General features: G+C 43.9%; 1 protein-coding gene across 2 annotated transcripts in view; it reads right to left on the reverse strand.

The window, feature by feature from the left end:
- Positions 1 to 303: 303 nt before the first annotated feature.
- The window catches only part of slc35f3b (solute carrier family 35 member F3b), a 53,068-nt gene continuing 34,165 nt past the window's right edge, over positions 304 to 19,206 (reverse strand). Inside the window, exons 3-8 of one of the 2 annotated variants that reach the window (XM_034609104.1) lie at positions 12,984 to 13,326; positions 7,134 to 7,353; positions 4,626 to 4,751; positions 3,443 to 3,635; positions 3,243 to 3,332; positions 304 to 2,547 (exon numbers count right to left, since the gene is read on the reverse strand). In XM_034609104.1, coding sequence (XP_034464995.1) covers positions 2,312 to 2,547; positions 3,243 to 3,332; positions 3,443 to 3,635; positions 4,626 to 4,751; positions 7,134 to 7,353; positions 12,984 to 13,326 — 1,208 coding nt within the window. In that variant the 3' untranslated portion in view covers positions 304 to 2,311. The remainder of the gene's footprint in view (positions 2,548 to 3,242; positions 3,333 to 3,442; positions 3,636 to 4,625; positions 4,752 to 7,133; positions 7,354 to 12,983; positions 13,327 to 19,206) is intronic. The other variant, XM_034609105.1, reaches the window with a different exon arrangement.

Raw genomic sequence — 19,206 nt, forward strand, 5'->3', positions numbered from 1 at the left:
TTTCCCAGTGCTGGGTATTGAATATTCAAATGTTCCATTTTGTCTGATCAACACTTCAAAACCCCTCCAATTATTCCATTGACTTGCACATGAGACAAGTAAAAGCAGCAAATGTTGGCATTTTGCTTGAAATATGACTCAAATTATTACAAGACCACAGCAATATATGCAGATAGATATTATATCAATCATTTGATCATTTATATTTTCAGGCTTCTCGTGAACATTTACATTGATCAGTAATTGGAAAGAGCAAGGACTGCAACACTGAGGAGGTAAACAAACCCGGAGAAGCGGATGTATTGAAAAGAATATTTTATGTAGTACATGTGATTACACTTGAAGACACCCAACAGTAGATCTAACAAACCCGTCATTTATTCACGCTCATAATGATCTCTTCCTCAAATGTGATAATCATATGTTGCATCTCAGTGTAAAAATCGTCATTCCTTACAAAGGTTTACATTTATGTCTAGCAATAATTCCAGAGGAATACAATATTATTATTTATTGTCATAGAGAATGACAATGGGAAACGGTGCTAATGTTCTCTATAGCAAAACCAAAGAAAAGGCAGTGAAGTGGACTCGTCAGCTGTATCTGCTCATACAGTATGTGCATGCTCGTCCTGTAGCTGTTTCTCAAAGTTAGCCGGCGAACAAATGCAAAAAATATTTGAAAAAAGTGTCAATGACGCGTCAAGAGTTTGTTTTTTAAAAAAATGCATCACGGTTAGATGAGTAGAAGAAGGATAGTGAGTCTCTCTGCAGCGGTCCGTCATGGCACTGTTAAAAAAACAACTAAAAAACTGATAGCGAGCGTGTGTTGGTTCGAGTGATGTGTTCGTACATTCACAACAAGGCAGCGTTTCCACCAGAGCTCCCGGGGTCGTTCATCTCGGTCGCCTCATGAAATGCGATAGAAGAAAACAGAGGCTGTGAGACTTCGACGAAGAGCAGGGGTTTTCCTTTCTGCGTCAGCACACCTCTCCTCGAGCTGCAGCGTGACCGTTCTGTTACTTTCCCTAGAAATGAAATCATTTCACTTAGAACCGTCGCAAATTAGATTGTGAGCGTAGAAAGTTTAAATGTGACGGGAATTCAAAGAGAGGCTCAGTGACGGCTGTGTCTGAAGTTCAGAGTTATTAAAGGGGTAATTCCAAGTGTTCACGTCTTTTGAGAAGCTGTTAAGTGCTTTAAGTCCATCCTTAGATTTGGATACCTGAAGCATTGCTTGTGACATTTAGCTATTATTTGAATTACCTGCATGGTTAATTTTTGTTTGCTGCCAGCGTCTCGGCAACAGGAAACGTGAGGCAAACGCTTCGAAGATGGATTGACGGCCCTAACCTTCACAATTTTTTGACAAAACAAAGCTCAACCATGTCATGCATTGAAAACATATTAAACACTGGCTTTAGATCTGTCGTGACAAAACTGCAGGCCTGAGCGATGGGTGTCGGCACCAACAGAGCGGGAGTTCAGCCTCTGGAAAGCACAGAACCACAGGCGGCCAATCAGTGTGGTCAGAAAGGACCAGAGCTCTGCTCCTGGACGCGCAGGGTGAGGTGTCGTGAAAGCCTCTCCAGCTCAGATTGATCCTCAGATGTCCCGACAGGTCCCTTCGCGCCAGATGAGCCCATCGATGTTTCCACAGCTCCAGGACACAAGAGGTGTGACACACGGCTATGTACAGTGCACGAAAGGCAGGTATTTGTCAGAAGTTTACACCTGAGGGGGGGCGCCGCTGCAGGGCCTCCCCTTTTGTTTTCAGGCATTCAGCATTTTTAGGCATTCTTCTTTGGATCTCGAATGTGTGCACTAGTGTGTGTTTGTGTGTGTGTGTGTGTGTGTGTTAAAGCCAGCGAGTCCACAAGGTGTGAGGCCGTCCTCGAACAAAATGTCTGTCATCAGGCAAGTTGGCAAGTTTTCCCAGGCGCGAGGGTGTGGTGAACCGATGGAATGATTTAAGAGGTACAGGAAAATCAACACATGACTCAATCATTATCAGATGTTATACCTGCTGTTGTAATTTTTTTTGGGGGCACAAAAGGAGTACAATTGATATGAGCCCATGCACCAGCTCGGATACGTTTTGAGTGGAGTGGACGCCAAATAAATGATATGTAATTAATTCCTCTTGCATTTCCGATCAGAGGAGAGTCACGGAATCTTTTTGGCCAGGGAGCTGTGAGAAAAGCGAGGGGGGGGCACCAGGCAGGTTCAAATGTCCCGACATCAACACCAACAGAGGCGTTAACGTGTCTCCCTCCCCGTGTCTGTGTTTGCATCGTTACACTTCGTTGGAGTCAATGTGTAAAGGTGGAGGTCCTGGCTCTCCCTCTCCAGTTGAGCCCGGTGGTGGCACCCGCCTCGACGCTGCCCTCTGCCGGCTCGTCGCGTTTGCGCAGCTTGGTGCTGAGCTGGATGATGCACTGGTCCCAGTCCTCCGGTAACAGCAGCATGAGGAAGCCCAGGCAGATGATGAACACAGCGATGAGGCGAACCGTGTTGAAATGGATTTCACATGTGTAGAGGTCCACCACTGTGAAATGAAGATAATGAATAAGTATGAGCATATTTAGGACTATATATATATATTTTTATATATTTATATTTATTTAACAATTAAAGGTTCAGTGTGTAAGATTTAGGTGAAAGTGATCTATTGGCAGAAATTAAATACCAAGAATGGGCCCTTTATATTTACATCGGGAGTTTTTAGTACAACTGAAGGTTTACACAGGTTCTCTTTCATGTTTGGAAGAGGAGGGTGAGGTGAGGGGTATTCAGCTGCAACATGCAACTTCACCACTAGATGTCACTAAATTCTACACACTGAACCTTTAAAATTAGATTAGTCAAAATAAGATACTCTTTATTAATCCCGCAATGGGGAAATTAGAAAGAGGACAGTTAAAAAGAGTCATCAATAAAAGTAATGGAGGAATCATTAATAAATAGAATAGAAATTATAAATACAGAGTAAATAGAATATATATTAATGAGTGCTGTACAGTTAAATGAGTTAAAGAAGAATTTATAGGATTACTCTATTATTATTATTAAAGATTATGTAAGACATAAAATGACACAACAAGAAGGAACCAACTTTGAAATTAAAAGTTGTCATTTAAATATACAGTTGATAATAACCTTTGGAGGAAATTAAACGCCATCAAATGTTAAATGGTGTCTGGATCAATAAATTGCGTCTGAGAGAAAAGCCAAGGGACTTACTGGCATTTACAGGAACACTTAGGACGATGCCAAGTGAGATTAATGTCGGGTATGTTATCGCGATGCCAAAGTTCACCAGGACGTTGAAAGCTGAAATCAGAGCGGTAAGAAAAAGCTCAGAAACTGATATTCATGTGTTAGGTTATTATTACAGTATCATGTATATGCACTGCATTGCTTCAGGTGACATCTTTCCATACCAAAAAGCAGGCCTGCGACCCCGCAGAGGTAGGCCCAGGGGATGTTTTCAGGCGAGCCGAAGTACTCCACGTGGGTGAAATACAGGATGACCGGCACGAAGCTGATGAAGACAAAGTTGGCGCTCCCAACGATGCTCAGAAAGAGTGCGGCCTCTCCAAATTTGGCACTGCCCAGGACCATCTTAAAGAGCACCTGAGGACAGCGAAGGCAGGTAGAGTGACGAATGAACAAAAATCTGCCCCCTCAAGGAGCAAGGGAGGTACTGCGGAGGACGCACCTGCCAAGTACCTGCCCCGTCTCTGGCACAGGGCGGCTGCTGTCTGTTTATCACATTAGGCAGCACTGACAGCTGGGGCAGAGGACACCAGAATATAGCTATTTATCACGTAACCTCCTTAATTGGGACATCACAGCCTGAGGCCGGTGAGCATAGAACACACGTATCAATTGCTCCTGTCACTTCTGTCTCTCATTTCATAATCTTCCACTGTCTTCTGCCCCCAAGTTACATAAGCAGAAGGAAGCTAGTGCTCGATTTCTTACATAAGACTATTCATATATATGATTTGCATATCTTTTCTTGCACTGCAAAGAAAAGAAGTATCACTTCTGTGTGGAAGAACACAAGTACCCGTTCTAAACGTGCCTTTTTAGAATGTACTGTTTGCTTGACCTGTGTTAAAGCTCTGGAGCTACTTCAGAATTATTCATTGTCATTAGTGAGTCCTCTTCAAACAGTTCTACAATGTACTCCCACTTTTAATCGCTGGACATGTGCAGAACTTAAATTAACTCACTTAAATTACTGTCACTGTTTTTAATGAAATTAAGCTGAATTTGCTTTATTATTGTTCATGTGTGTGGTTTGTATATAAAAGTGTAGTTAACTAGTGTTGTTTATTTCATACATTGCCAGTCAGCTATTTCAGGTGTCTGTTAAACAACAAATTGCTAAAGAGGAAGTGATTCTATAAATGTGGTCTGTGTCAGTCCGATATAAAAATTGTATTAATATTGTCACGTGTTCGAATAGAAATGCACCAAACTCTGTACTGCACTTCCTTGGGCCATTAACAACGCACATGTCGAGTGTGAAGCCGGTAAGATGAACGGTTTGGGACATATGTGTTCAAAAGAAAGACATTTGTGGAATTAGTAGTAGTAGCAGATGCGAACGAATACCTTGTAGAGTGCGGACATCGATGCAGAGGCCACAACAAACGTAATGCCGATGACTGAGTGGCTGTGGAATCCATCGGCGTAGGTCATCATCACGATGCCTGCTATGGCCAAGATAGCAGCTACTATCTGGAGAGAGAGAGAGAGAGAAGGAGAGAGGAGTAACATCAGTGAATGACGGATGGGCGACATGCTGCTCACAGCGTGGTGATAAAGACGCTCGGGACGTCACACAGCCGGCACACATGGCCCCCACTTTGTTATCCACTGCTGAAATCACAGGCTTCACATGAAAAGGCTTGTAAATGGTGTAATTAGTGAGTTTTGGTTTATAGCCGGCAGATTGTTCGTCTGCTGTTTGCATTATCTCACATGCAGCCGAGCACAAACAAAATCTGCTCTCGCATTGACACCAGCGGGAGAGGGGGGCCAACACAGGACAGGTAGCTTCCACAGCGTCGGCTTGATTGTCCGGCATCGATTTCCGTTACTCTGCCAGCATGTTTACAAACCAAATACCCCCCTGGACCCAACGCTTCCCCACCTCTCCCTCTCCCACACCACCCTCCCTCCCTCGCCTGTACTATAATCTCAGCTGCATGGCGGCATCGAACCATCTGTTTCATCCTGAAATCTTTCAGCTGCGTCTTGCTGCTTTTACAGCGTTCGACTTTGCCGTGTGAGTGTTTTGAGCGCGTGTGGTCGTAGCTGTGCGTGCAACACAGTGAAGAAGAACAGCAATATGGATGAGGGCCGCGGTCCAGCTGAGTGGATGAGCTTTGCATTAAGGAGGTGTCAGGAAGATAAATGAGCCGTGTGTTTTTACGCGGCCAAAGCCCTTGGGTATCTTTGGCAAAATGGCTCTTTCTGCACTGCAGGCTGCCCGTCACTCACAGCCACACCTTTCGTTTCCAGCGCAGGGCCGTTTGCTTACAGGGTCAGTGAACCCTGAATGTGTTGGTGTGTTAGTTTCTCCAAGTGTTTCAGCAAAGTGCGAGGGAGGAATGGTCCATGACACCTGTGCAGTGAGCAGCTTATGTGTGATTACGGTGATTTATAGCAGTGTGTGCATGTGTGCAACTCCCTCTGCAACCTATCAAACCAAAACACATTCCACATTGATGAAATGGCTCCCCCCGTGACCTTCCAATATGTACACTGAACTGTGCCTGTGCTGTTTTGAGCCAATGAGACAGAGCCATTCTTTATACACAGCATTACAAGAAAGACTTCCCCCATCTCTCTCTCTCTCTCTCTCTCTCCTCCGTCACTTTCATTACAAACTCGTCCAAGATCCCCTGCATTGCTGCAGACATCCAAACACTGCAATCTCCACCACCAAGCCAGAGAGAGAGAGAGAGGGTGTGTAAGAGAGGGAGAGGGGGTGTGAGGGTGTAAGAGAGGGAGAGAGAGAGAGAAGCGACATTATTACAGTACTTGTCTCTCACTGAGGCCTCTCATCGCAGATAATGGGGGTGGGGAGCAGGGGCATGCACGGGGGAGACATGGTGCGGTTGGGAGTGCGTGAAAGAAAGAAATATCTGCAGAGTGGCTGCAGAGATATGAAACTCTCAATTCACAAAGCTAAACCCAGACTCCTCTGCTTCCCCCTGCCCATCCGGATAAATCAGGGACACACACACACACACACATCCAGACACACACACAAGGAGGCACATTTGAATGACACAGTGATCATTGGGGGGACATCACTCTGTCACACAGGTAACATGCCCTCTACCAGACTGTGCTGTGTGTGTGTGTGTGTGTGTGTGTGTGTGTGTGTGTGTGTGTGTGTGTGTGTGTGTGTGTGTGTGTGTGTGTGTGTGTGTGTGTGTGTGTGTGTGTGTGTGTGTGTGTGTGTGTGTGTGTGTGTGTGTGGTTCACACATTCAACTGCCACTTGTTATTGACATTCCTTTGGGTGTCATGTACACAGACTCTTTTCATCATCACCAATAAACTCAACCTTTGTCAACTAAGGCAATGACAGACAGTGTGTGTTTGGCACAATGAGAATTTTTGTGTTAAATATCAATGAATCGGATCCTTTGGGTCAGGACCGCTCCATCGGGTCACTACACCACCCTGATTGGTGGGAAAACCAGGATTAATTTGCCTCCTTCATTAAAATAATGAAATAATATCACTTCGTACAGTAGTTTCCATAAAATAAAAGTTACATTGAAAATATAAATTATGAGCATATTTACACAGATGTTATAAAACATCACAAACAGGAACTGTTTGTATTATTCTAAATTAAATTACAGCAATTTCGGTATGCAAATGACTTTCTTTAGACGGCTGTTTGTTTTGTTTGTTAACATCTTGTTTATTACAGGTAAGAGTTGTTTATAGCCTGGAGTGTACAACCCCAAAAATCATTATTTTATCCATTTGGCTTTTTGTGACCTGTACCCAAGACTCTAAAAATACAGCACCTCCATTTGTTTCTCTGGAGAAAGCCGCAGGCAACAAAAACTTCAAGTGTGCACGCAGTCATACTCACCCTGACGCCCATGAAGCGATCTCTGAGCACAATCCAGGAGAGCAGGAAGACGAAGGCCTTGTTGCAACAGAAGAGCGCCGACGCGTCTGTTGTGTTGATCTTCCTGAGGGCCTGCAGGTACAGGTAGTTGGTGAGGATCCACAGGAGGCCGAAGGGAGCGACCTTGGTGAAGAACACCTTGGGGGTCAGCCCGTCGTCCCCGAAAAACCTGCTGCACTCCCTGTGCAGAAACACAACACATAGCAGAGTGTGAGCATATGGGAAAATATGGTGCAACCATTTTTAAGAGGTGATTCATACAGTTTTATTATGGCCTGGTGCTTTAAATCAATATTTATGAATATAAGCAGCTTGGAAACCACAGGAGTGAGTAAAGTTATTCCCACAATAACAGTTACATCTTAATGAGCATTGCATCACAGTGTGTGTGGGATCAACTTCACTCCGCTGGAGGAATAAGTACAGATTCATGAACACAATCAGATCTGCCACGAGGCGCTGAAGCGAAATATTTCTGACCTAAAATTCATCTTTCTCTGTTAATTCAAAAAAAAAATGTATTCTCTGGTCAGTTGGTTTGTCTATTTCCATCTAATGGAAGTAACAATCAGTCGGCTACAGTGTAGGAGGAACAACATTATAGCAATATTATTAACAATGGAATATTTTAGCTGTACGATGCTTTCTTGAATTTGCAGTTATTACTGGGTCAAACCTCAGACACGAGTATGAGACTCAACTGCAGCAGACAAACACATTAAGCTTGATGCAAACACAAGGACACACACAGGACATAGATAAAATGCTGTTTCTGGTGTTTATGCATATGTTGAATATCGGGGGCAAGGTTGTGAGGACTCAATATATAAGGAATCATCGTCAACTCTGTTTTAATGAATCTGGGATGCTGTTTGATCCTGTTTCGGGCGCCGTCCTCATCTGCGGCCTGAAGAAGCTTGTTGGTGACTTTACAAGGCTTTTTCTCCACGTGTGTATATACAGTCAATGTATACCCTCTGATGTTGATCGATCAAAAGTTGACCCCAGGACACACTTTGAATAACACCCCCCTCATTTGAAGCTATAAACAGCCCTGCTTTAGCCTGAGTGAAGCCTCTCTACCTAATTAACTGGCAGGCACAGAAATACTATGTCATGGTTCTGCTCCGCTTCTGAACCTTTGAAAGATTCTTTGCAGCTTTTTGAAAGATCTTCTCTTCTATGGACTTTTGATATGATGCACCTTTACCTTATTTTCATTGTGTTTGGATTTGTGCTCTGTGTTTGGTTATTTGTGTTCACGCTTGGGTTCTTCGTTTCCTGTTTTATTTTGAAACGTCTTTCCTTGTGTGTCTCTCTTGCTTTACTCTCTGTCTTTGTCCTCTGTCCAGCCCTTGTGATCGTCTTGTCTTCATGTGTTTCACCTGTGTTTAGTTGTCACAGCCTCCCTTGTGTATATAGTCTCTGTTTAGTCTGTTCAGTTCAGTTTGCTCCTTCCCCAGCGTTTTCCTTGCTTCTTGTTCCATTGCTGAGTTGTTTCCTTTTTGCTGTTTGAGTTTTGGATTTTGCATTTTGGAGAAAAGGACGTTGTTTGCCGACCTGCCTTAAAGAGACTGTAAGTCCGTTTATTCAATTAAAACAATTTTCTGCTATTGTTTGCATTTTGCCTGCATCGGGGACCACCTTGTTGGAACGTGACATACAGAAATAAGTAAAAGAACAAACATAGAAATACATTAATAAATAATGTAGAAATATAGACATTAATGGATAAATGTAGAAATAACCCTAACCCATAAATAAATGAAATAGGCTGAATAAATGTAAAACATGAATTAATGAATAAATAAAGACCTTTTCCATCAGCAAACTGTACTGTTTTTAAATGCCTAAAATCTGCATTTATTTATATATTATTGAGTCATTTATTTATATCTCTATTTATTTTACATTTTTTAAACTGTATTCCTGCCTAGACACTTAGACCATATGGATGATTTTCAGTGGACTGAATTTTATTTTATTCCTGTCTGAAAACTACTTTTTAACTCCACTCCAGTATCTGAAATGGATGAAAATGACCTTTAATAAAAAGACAAACTGATCTAAAGCTATTAGCCTGAAAGTCTGTGGGTCACAATGTGTAATTCCCCAGTGGAACCCAACACTGAAAGTATTTTATCAGTAAAATGTGATCCTGCACACTGTTAGGTATTGAAATGTCCCCATCATGGTTTTATATATACGTGTCCCGTTGCTGTAACGCCAAGAAATATTTATTCTACTCCCAAACTACCTGCCACCTCTTTCCCTCGATTCAAATATAACATAATGGAATTCTTCAGACTGCCACTGTTTACGTTGCTCTGGAGATACACAATTTACCCAGAAAGCATCTGGGGGGGCTGTAAAAGTGATGAAGCAGCAATAATTGAGAAGTGGCAGGTTGCCGGATACTGAGGAGCAGCATTGTTAGGAATCAGCTCCAGAGAGCTGAGTCTGCACCGACATTTCACTTCTCACACTCATATAGTGACAATCACATTAAAGCCACAGTCGGTTATATACCAGCTTCCAGACCAATAATTACTGTGCTTTGTTTTACTGTTACAAATGTGAGAACTACAACCTGCACCAAGCAGCTTATGAAGTCAGCAGTTACTCTATAAAGGTTATATATATATATATATATATATGAGATTTAAAACATATAGTAGCCAGTAAGCGGAGCAATGGGCTCCTGAGAAGAGAATGAACCCACACTACCTCTGTGTGTGAGCTCCGATCTAAGCCTGTTTGTTTTGTTTGGTTGCTTTTGCGTGTGCATGTGAGTCAGTCCCCTGTGAAACCTTTGGCCTAAGTGAGATGGCTCACCCTCCTCTGATCGGCAGCGACGCAGACCTGAACATGACACCCCGGTGGACAAAACACCCTTTTCACCCTCTGTCTGTACTTTGACATATTTCATAGCACAGAAACATCGTCAGCACTCCTGACAGCTGGCCACCACTGTGCTGTTAAACCCCAAAAAACATGCTGCTACACCTTATTCTGCAGTACTGCCATGCTCATGATGCTAACCGTGCTATCTGACTGCTAATACAGGTCCGCTGAGAGTGTGCTGCTCTGCGAAAAGGAAAGAACGCCCTGAAATAAGTTTTAAAAAATACAAATTTATCAACCGTAGCGGCTCACACGGCCATGACAGGAGCACCGACCCACAGAGGAGATGCAACAGACTTTTGTTGGCTTCCTGTTTACAGGGTAACTTTATTCAGTCGGGCCTCTGGTTGTTTGTTTTGGGGTCAATTTAATTGGGCTTTTCGGCAGATTATATGAATCAGGCCCGAAAGCACAAAGTGAGCGGGCAGGTTTCAGCTAATGCAGCATTTGCTTTGGTCTGAGATGCTGGTGCTAGAGAGACATCTAGTGGCGAGGAATAAAGTACATAACCTTTAAAATGCACCGCATTTCAAATTGAGATATTTCCGATAAGAAAGTCGGTCTCTGGAAATCCATTTTACTTTTTATTCTTTGGTTCTGTGTAACTTAAATTTTTCATATGTTAATCCATTATAGGCTACTCCAAAGGGTTTGAGAAAGTTTCAATTAAAAGCTAAGGAAAAAAGCTAGTAATAATAATAATCATTATTATTAGGATGACAAACTGCTGTTTCCATGGTCAAGAATGACATTTACAGCTCAACTGATTTAAGTATTTTACCATTGAGACAAATCATCATTACTTTCACCCTAAAATTGACATTTTAATGTTCAAATTCATGTTATATTTCATAATAACCCATAACCAGTTACATCCTCCCAGTAAAGAGTTTAATGGACTTCTTAGTGCAGTCAAAGCATCAACATGCAGAACACGCAGGTCTGATTTTATGGTTTTCATTTATTTTTCTGTTTCCTCCATCTTCAATCTGTCAGGTAAATCTCGACTCAGCACAGAAGTAAAGATGATGAGTAGATGTAATGAAAAGAACAGCATCTGCCTCTCACAGTTAAAATCCTCTCCACTCACATTTGTGATGAGAGAAACCAGCTATTACAGCATCAGATCTTCTCCTCCACTGTAGCCCCTGCTTTATTTAAAGAGACAGGACAGCTATTACAGATGTCAACTCTCTAGTTCTTTTGTATTGTCTGAGATTCACCAGCAGGTGCAATTTGAATAATCTCAAAGGAAACAAAGTGTTTGATATTCGGCGCACGTCGGAGCAGCGGGAGCCCCGGATCCTTGTGTAAGCCCTCCAAAAAGAGGAAGGATGACATCACAGAGGTGCATCGGAAATGTAGAGTGGATCTCTCCCGCTTTCACCCGGCCACCGCCCCACCGCCCTCTTATCATCTGAAGTACTGAAGTTGCTTAGCAGGTAGCAGAGATAAGACGTTTGTCTAAAGACCGGGATTAATGGACTGTTTCAACTGTGAAATCACCTCGAACACACTCGGGGGGGGGGGGGGGGCTTTTTCTGTTAGCTGCAGCAGCAGAACCGAGGATGGCATGGGAACCCGATGCTCCAAATTAAATAAGTGGAGGCTTATTCTCGAAAGCAAAGCAAGTGACTCAAGTAGGATTATCAGCAAGACGAAATCATGAGAATGCAGCTGGTCTTGGCAAAACCAATCAAAAATGGGACGTGTGTTTCATCTTATTTCACCATTTTTAAAAAATGTGTTTAAAAAATAGGTAACTGAGGTTTTGTTAAGCCGATTCTTCGACCCAGGCACCCTTTTCCTCCATCGCTTCACCCCTCCACCTCATTCCCCCCCCCCCCCCCCCCCTTCTGCTCATCCCTATCTACTAACCGCCATCCTCCTCTCCCTCCCTCTCTCATCCCTTTCCTATTCAGTTTGGTGCAAACCTCTTAGCATGTCTCATTCTGGGCTGAGGGGGCAACACCGCAGCCCCTTCCCTCCAACGTTCGATATATCAATATCCATTCAAACCTTTAAATTAGTTAGTGATGTGTCGTGGTCGCTGCTAGTGAAGTGACTTTAAAGGAAACGTACTCCCGTGGGGACAGTGATTCATATCTTTGCTGTTCAATGTTAAAACACACTTTATTGAACATGACATAAATGGGTTTAACCTCTTGGCTGTTTTTGCTTTACCAGCCTCGTCTATTTGATTGCAGTTGCATGTTGACTGCATCACATCAGATCAACCAAAGACCGTCTTTCTTTCTATCGTATATCGTTGTATTTTTTAGATAAGATTAAAGGAAAACCTTGTCTTAATAACTGACAATAATAGGAATGATTGTTAGTCAAGTATTTCAGCTGTCGTTGGTATAAAGAAGAAAAGAGAAACTGTTTGTTGTTAGCTGAGAACTTCCCACAAACTGAGTTCTAACGATGACATTTCCCTCTGGTCTATACTGACACCGTTTTCTCTTCGGTGATGTGAAGCTGTACGACAGCTGAAGTCTGTGCATCACATCTGAGTGTAAGAACTCAACGATCTTTGACTGTAGCAGTGCTGACGTTTACTGATGTTATTCTTCTCTTATCCTGTGTCCGGCCCGATTAGTCATAACAGCAAGAAGAAAGCATAAAAACACATTTACCAATTAAAAAATGGTAAATGAATATAACGTTGTTCAGGGCATCAGATTCAGTAGTGCCAATACATTTGAATTTATTTGATCCAAACAAAAATTCTGAGCTCCATATGAAAGGGTGGAAACCAAACTTGTAGATTTGGAAAAGTCATCCACGCTACTACAACACCTTCACCTTGTTTATCTTAACTCCAGCTGGCTGCTATATAAATATATATATATATATATATAAGTTGCTTGTTTTCCTGTGCTGGTGCAGTGACAGTCTCCTCACCTGAATCTCTGTCTGGGCGTCTGCCTCTCTGGACTCTTGCACAGGTGGCCGATGTAATAGAGGGGGAAGAAGAGGCAGTTCCAGGTGGTGGCGAACCAGGTGATGGTGAAGGGGGCATCAAACTGCTTAAAGGTCAGCTTGGCCAGCTGGGTGGAGCCTGCCCAGGATGAGCACACACACATCACCATGGCGACTCCCCACAGGGCCTTCCGCACCTGCACAGTTGTGACTCGGATGCAGCAGTGGAGCCTCCGTTTTTTGGAGTCGGACTCTGCTCCCGTCGCGCCGCCGGTCGTCTGTGCGTCCGTGGTGCCCACCACATTCTCCCTGGTGCGTTCTTCTCCTATAGAAGAACACGTGCATTAATATCAGACTGGCAATAAAAACACTCTGATACTCGTTCTATGATCAGAAATTTACTTAGTTAAATAGTAGCTAAGGGAACTTTAACGCATGCCACCACGAACAGTTCCCTTCAATTCAGGCTGCATCAAATTTCACATACTCGTTGAAATGTGTTCACTCAATATGTCCATGTATTGTTCCCTGGTAAATAAAAAAAAAAGCCCTATCTTGCAATTTTATAGAAAGAGAAAGTATCCTGGATCTGCCCCCTTTTCTGAATCGATGCCAAAATTGAATGGAGTCTTCCTTGGCTCTTGTCCAATCCTTCCAAAAAGATTGGTGGATATCCGTATAAAAGTTATTGTGTAATCCTGTTTACAACAGACAAACCGGGGCGAAAACCTCCCCAACCTGCTTTTTAAAAATATTTGTACTTATTGTATTTCTGTAAGTCGTGATGCTGTTTATAAAATATAGATTATCTTTATATGTGGACTTATGTTTGAATATCCTGTGTGGTAAATCTTGACTAAAGGCTTGTACACTTTTATCTGTGCAAGTGACTTCAGGTCAGCCGTGTCCTGTCGTCTGTTTCCAGTTAAAAATAGCCGCTTTCGCAGTTTAATTGAACTTGAAGGTAATCAATCAGACATCTGAGTTAAAAATATGTTGATCGAGTGAGACAGGCAGCAGCCAAACAGAGGACAAAAGAGGACGGATCTGATATCCAATCCAACACCTCTTCTCCACCTCGTGAGTTACAATGCCATGACCGTGTGTGTGTGTGTGTGTGTGTGTGTGTGTGTTTGCCCAAGCGCACAAACACACGTATAAAAACTCTCTGCTTGCTATTGCTCATGTCAGAACCTGACAGCCTCATCTCTTCCTCCAATAATGTGCCGACTGAAGCCAAGTGATGTGGAGCTGTTTTCTGTCCCACTCACACCCACGCTGTGCGTTAAAAGTTACCAAGGTCATTTCGTTCCCTCGAGTCATCGAACTTACCGATGTAAACGCCAGTTATGGCTTTGTAAATGTGTGTGAAAGTATAAAAGTTAATAAGCTCAAACACGCGATCTTTGAGGGACTTTATTTTGCCAATAAAAAAACAGTTGCATTAGTCACACAGCAGATATTCACTCAGACAGGTTGTCTGGCTTCCTTTCACGTAACATCAGCATATCTTGGCTAAACATCACCAGTAAGACCCTCGTAAATCAGATTAGACTCGTAAGTTTACGATCTGAGAAATGAGAGGACAAAACAATAACCCCATAGCAGCTCTGTTTCATAACAGCTGTATAATATGCACCATACATCTTCCAACAAGTTGAAAATGAGGGATCTCCCTAATGGTGTTTCCAGAGGTAATGTTTTTGCCGCAGGGAGCCTTTCCCGATTCATCTGCACTGTACGCTGCAGGACTGGAACACAGCACGCACTTCAAACAGGAGATAAGAATAACTCTTATTTAGGCTGGAGTTGCACAGTGAAAATTATTATTGTGCTGCAACAACAGGACACTGATCTCTGTCCTGTGTCAGTTATTTGCAAAATAGCCCCGACAACACCGTCAGTCATTATGTTAATGTAATCTGTGTAATAAAAAGGACACCTATTGTCTAATTTAAGTGGCGTGCTGCATATTTTACAATGGAGTTGTATGAGAGAGCATCCATCACGCCCAATGAGGCGCTTCATTCTTCCTGGTAGAGCTGCTTTTGACCTTGCCAGGTGGTCTCATCATATCCCAGATTAACTTCCCTGATAACTATCGCCTCTAATGCTAATGCCCCGGCTTCCCCAGGCTACTTCCTGAATACACAACACGTTCTTATTTTGTTTTCCTCCTGCACTAACACTTAGAATGTGATGGAGCTAAAACACAATCATACTGCACTTGTTTCTAAACAATGCTCCCTGCTGCTGCAACAGCACCCGACAGCCCGGAGGCAAATTTGGCCGCGATGAAAGATGATTCAAGATCATTGTCTGTTATCGCATTGAAATGATGAGCCAGCGAAGACCAAAAACAGAGACAAACCCACGTGGGATGTCCGTCAAAGTCTTTGCGCGCACAAGGGTGAGAATTAAGTTTCTCTATTCTGAGCCGCGAGCCTCTTTGTTCCACCCTGAAGGTCACCTCTTGTTTACGCCGCCCAAGCTTTTGTCCTCCCTGGGCCACCGTCCCACATCCCGTGGCCCTGGCCGCCTGCGCCATACTGCAGCACGGTTTAATCTTCCAAATGCAGTGATGGGCCAAGCCAATCAGCCCCCAGCGAGGCAGTGGGTGCCGGCAAAGCATTTCCATATGGGCACAGTGAAGCGTCACAACAACATCGGTGATATAAATGTCACACAGCCCGGGCTGCACTCATCAATGAAACCATATATTCATTTGATTTACCTACTGAAGCACTGATCCAATGATTTAAAGTGAACAAACTCCTCTCACACTTGCCCTGACGGTGACTAATGACACTGTATCAACCTTCACTGTCAGCGGAAAGCAAAGCATGAGGGAGCTGGGTCAGTAGAGTGACTGAGAGAGAGAGAAAGAATCGTCCACTGATGACATTTGAAGGCATTACTACCGTGACCGAAAGACCCAGAGGGAGTCTGTCCCCTGTAACGGCTAAATGATTAACTGAAAGTGCTTAACCTTATCGTTTTTTTTCATCTAATGTCAACCGTCAAGGTCGGGGGGCCCCCGTGACACCGAAACGAGTGCAGTACAGTGAATATCCTGCAGTGCAAGCTTTAGTCTCATTTAGTGTAATTTCTTAAAATATTTCTGATAATTAATCTCATCCTTTTTGCATAGTAAACCAGATTTATATTAAGGCTTAGTTGCAGATTACTGTATAAGCACCAATTGGTAAATTTAGCACGAGATGGAAATATCTCCCTTCATTTGATCCCTATTCAGAGTCCAAATATACTTAAATGAACCAAACAGGCATCTGTGAAATGACTGGAGACAGGAGGAGTGTTTGGCATCACTTTGGATCCACTCTGACAGCCGTGCATGGCTCCTCTTTGTTGCCTCCTGAAATATACTCATCCCCACCCACTCTGCTGAATCAAGGCACCGTGTAATTCAATATGCACAGGTGAGGATGCAGAGAAAAAGATTCTGCCACGATAATATTCATATGTTTCTTTAACTACTCGGGCATGAGGAAAACCCTCTAGTTTCGGGTGATTCCTCGCTTCCCGTGTGAAATTCTGTAGCTTAGTCTCTCAAGGGCCAGTAAATCAATGTTTGTCTTATACGGTCATTTGTCTGCCTCTACGGTCTCAGCACACTGAGTCGCAGATCCTTGTAGCATCAGCTTTGGCTCCACTCCGACAGCCGTGTATGACTTTGTTGCTAATGATATTTTTCTTTGCACGAGAAAAAAAATCCACTTGGGATTCTTCTCTCCCCATGTGAAGACCTGTAGTTTAGGCTCTTTACGACTAACGACACATTAAATCAATGTTTATCTTATGTGGCCATTTGCCTCTGCAGCTTCCGTACGCTGCCCTGCTCCCAGTAGGGTTGGAGCGCTCTGATTGGTGTCGAGATTTATCCGGCCATTACCGAGACAGTTTTCCAGTTTTTCTCTCCATCTCGACAACACACGCTTCCCTGCTTCCCCCCTCGTTCCAGCTCTCTTCCCTCCCCCTGCAGACTCTGCACTGCAGATCTCTCCTGCTGATAAGAGCTGCAAATCCCAAACGTGCCAGCAGAGGCCCGCCTTCCTGGCCGCCTGCCTGCTCTCACACTTCACAGAACCTGGCCCCCGTGGCACGCCACAGAAAGAGCCCCTGCTATGGTCCTCTGTATCTCCCTGAACGGGCCACCGCCCACACCACTCACAACTCTCTCCATCTCTCTCCATCTCTCAGAGCAGGAACAGAGGTCCTCACAGTGGCGGTACAGCATCGCGGCCTGTGTTGTGCTGTCGGAGCGCGCTTCACACGGGACCTAAACTAAGTGGGGGAGACTGAGGTAAGAGAGAGGTTTGTCGGTTTGGTGGAGATCTCCGTGGGAGAGAGAGTGCACTGCAGCGCTCAGCCCCAGTGATTCAACAGGGTAAACAGATCAATCACTGGAGCACACTTCACAAGTCTTCTCCTTGTCTTACTGTCTGCTGAGCCTCTGCTCGGTGATGAATATGAATTGACTGGTGCAAACTTACTTATTCTGACACACTCATAATAAATCCATGAGGTGCAGTGTCCTTGTTTGGCTGCACACAAGCGCACACACAGTTTTACATTAAACATTTAAATCAATATCTTAAAGGGTAATTTCGTCTTAATGTGATTTGATTGCATTTGCATAACTTTCTGGCAAAGAAAGTCGACTGTCTGTTGTGTGGATTATCCAAATTAACCTCAGTTTCCTGCGCCTGCATACGGTCTGCATAAAGTGATCCTGTGATTTGAGTGAACTGGCCCTTCATCTTAAAGCTTTTGGATTGAATATTCTTGAGGAAAAACAAGCAACCAATACAAAAACTTGATTTCACCTGTCACACATTCACTGAATCAATACCTGAAACAGATTTTTATTTAAATTGGCACCAATTTCACGGACTCATGACTCCCAGTCCCCTAACCATGTCTGAATTTATTCATTAAGATCCATCAATTATCGTCTGTGAAATCAACAAAAATGTTTGTTCGCAATGATAAAGAAAGGTATAAAGAAATCCTGGCTGCGACTCCTGGTCTGGATCCGCACCAAAATGTAATTGGTTCTTCCCTGACCCATACTTCATCCTTCCAGCAAGTTTCGTGGTAATCCGTCCAGTAGTCTTGGTGAAATCCTGCTAAATAACAGACAAACTGTGTCAAGCGTTGAGTCTTCATAACACACGGCCGCTTCTAGGAATAAGTCATGAACTTCGAGCTACACATGTCACGTTACAGAGGAGTGGTAGTTCCGGCCTGGCAGACAGACAGTCAGCAGTCACTGCCTTTGTAATCTCCACGTCTGACAGACAGTGGGAGTCTTTGATACTCGCCTGTGACAGCGCGGTCAGGCCAAGCTGTCAGTCAGAGGCCTTTCAACACACCAGAGCAGGCTCATCTGACAAGCCTGTCCCACTCGATAACACAACAGAGAGACGGGCGGAAAAAACACACCCTGCTGCGTCCACCCGGCTGATAGGGGGGGGACAACATGGGCCGAGGGCCCCGGGAGGGCAGACAAGGGCGGGACGGCTGTTACTGATCCCGCTCTCCCTAATTCCTGACTCGTTTCTCCTTCGAGCTCAGAGGACGGTGGAGCGACTTTCTCGCCAGCAAACTTGTCGAGGCGCTGACCTGCCCTGCTGGTTCAACACACGCTCACTCATGATGCAGGTCAGTGCTGCAGCCCCCGGATGTCTCTCCGGTTAGCGACACGACACAACACAGCGTGCAAGCAAGCGCAGTGTGATCACATGGGTACCTGCACCGTGTGGTATAGCAGATGAGTGTACTAATACTTGGCACTGGGCGAAACTGTGCAGTCCCCTGTCTTAAAGCATCAATTTCTCTCTCTTGCAACAGTGAATACATGATGGATGAGCTGCAGTTTGACAGAATGCCAAGTGTCCCAGCTCTTCCTGCAACAGATCAATATTTAAAAGATTGGCTGCGGCGTCCCTGTTGATTGAGAGGCAAACACCGCAGGTGAACACGCAGCGTCGGCTCCGAACAAAGCTTTTTCTCCCTCCCTGCACCCCAAGGGCTCGGGGACTTCATCGTCCGCACATAAACCTGACACTTGACTCTGCTTTTCCCAGATTAATCTTACTTCACAGCATTAAACAACCCTTACAATGTGATGATTGCTTAGTCTTTTAATAGTATCGAAAAGAACAAGAGTTTATCAAAAAGA

Source organism: Hippoglossus hippoglossus, chromosome 15 (assembly GCF_009819705.1).
Source record: "Hippoglossus hippoglossus isolate fHipHip1 chromosome 15, fHipHip1.pri, whole genome shotgun sequence".
In the NCBI taxonomy this organism is placed as follows: domain Eukaryota; kingdom Metazoa; phylum Chordata; class Actinopteri; order Pleuronectiformes; family Pleuronectidae; genus Hippoglossus; species Hippoglossus hippoglossus.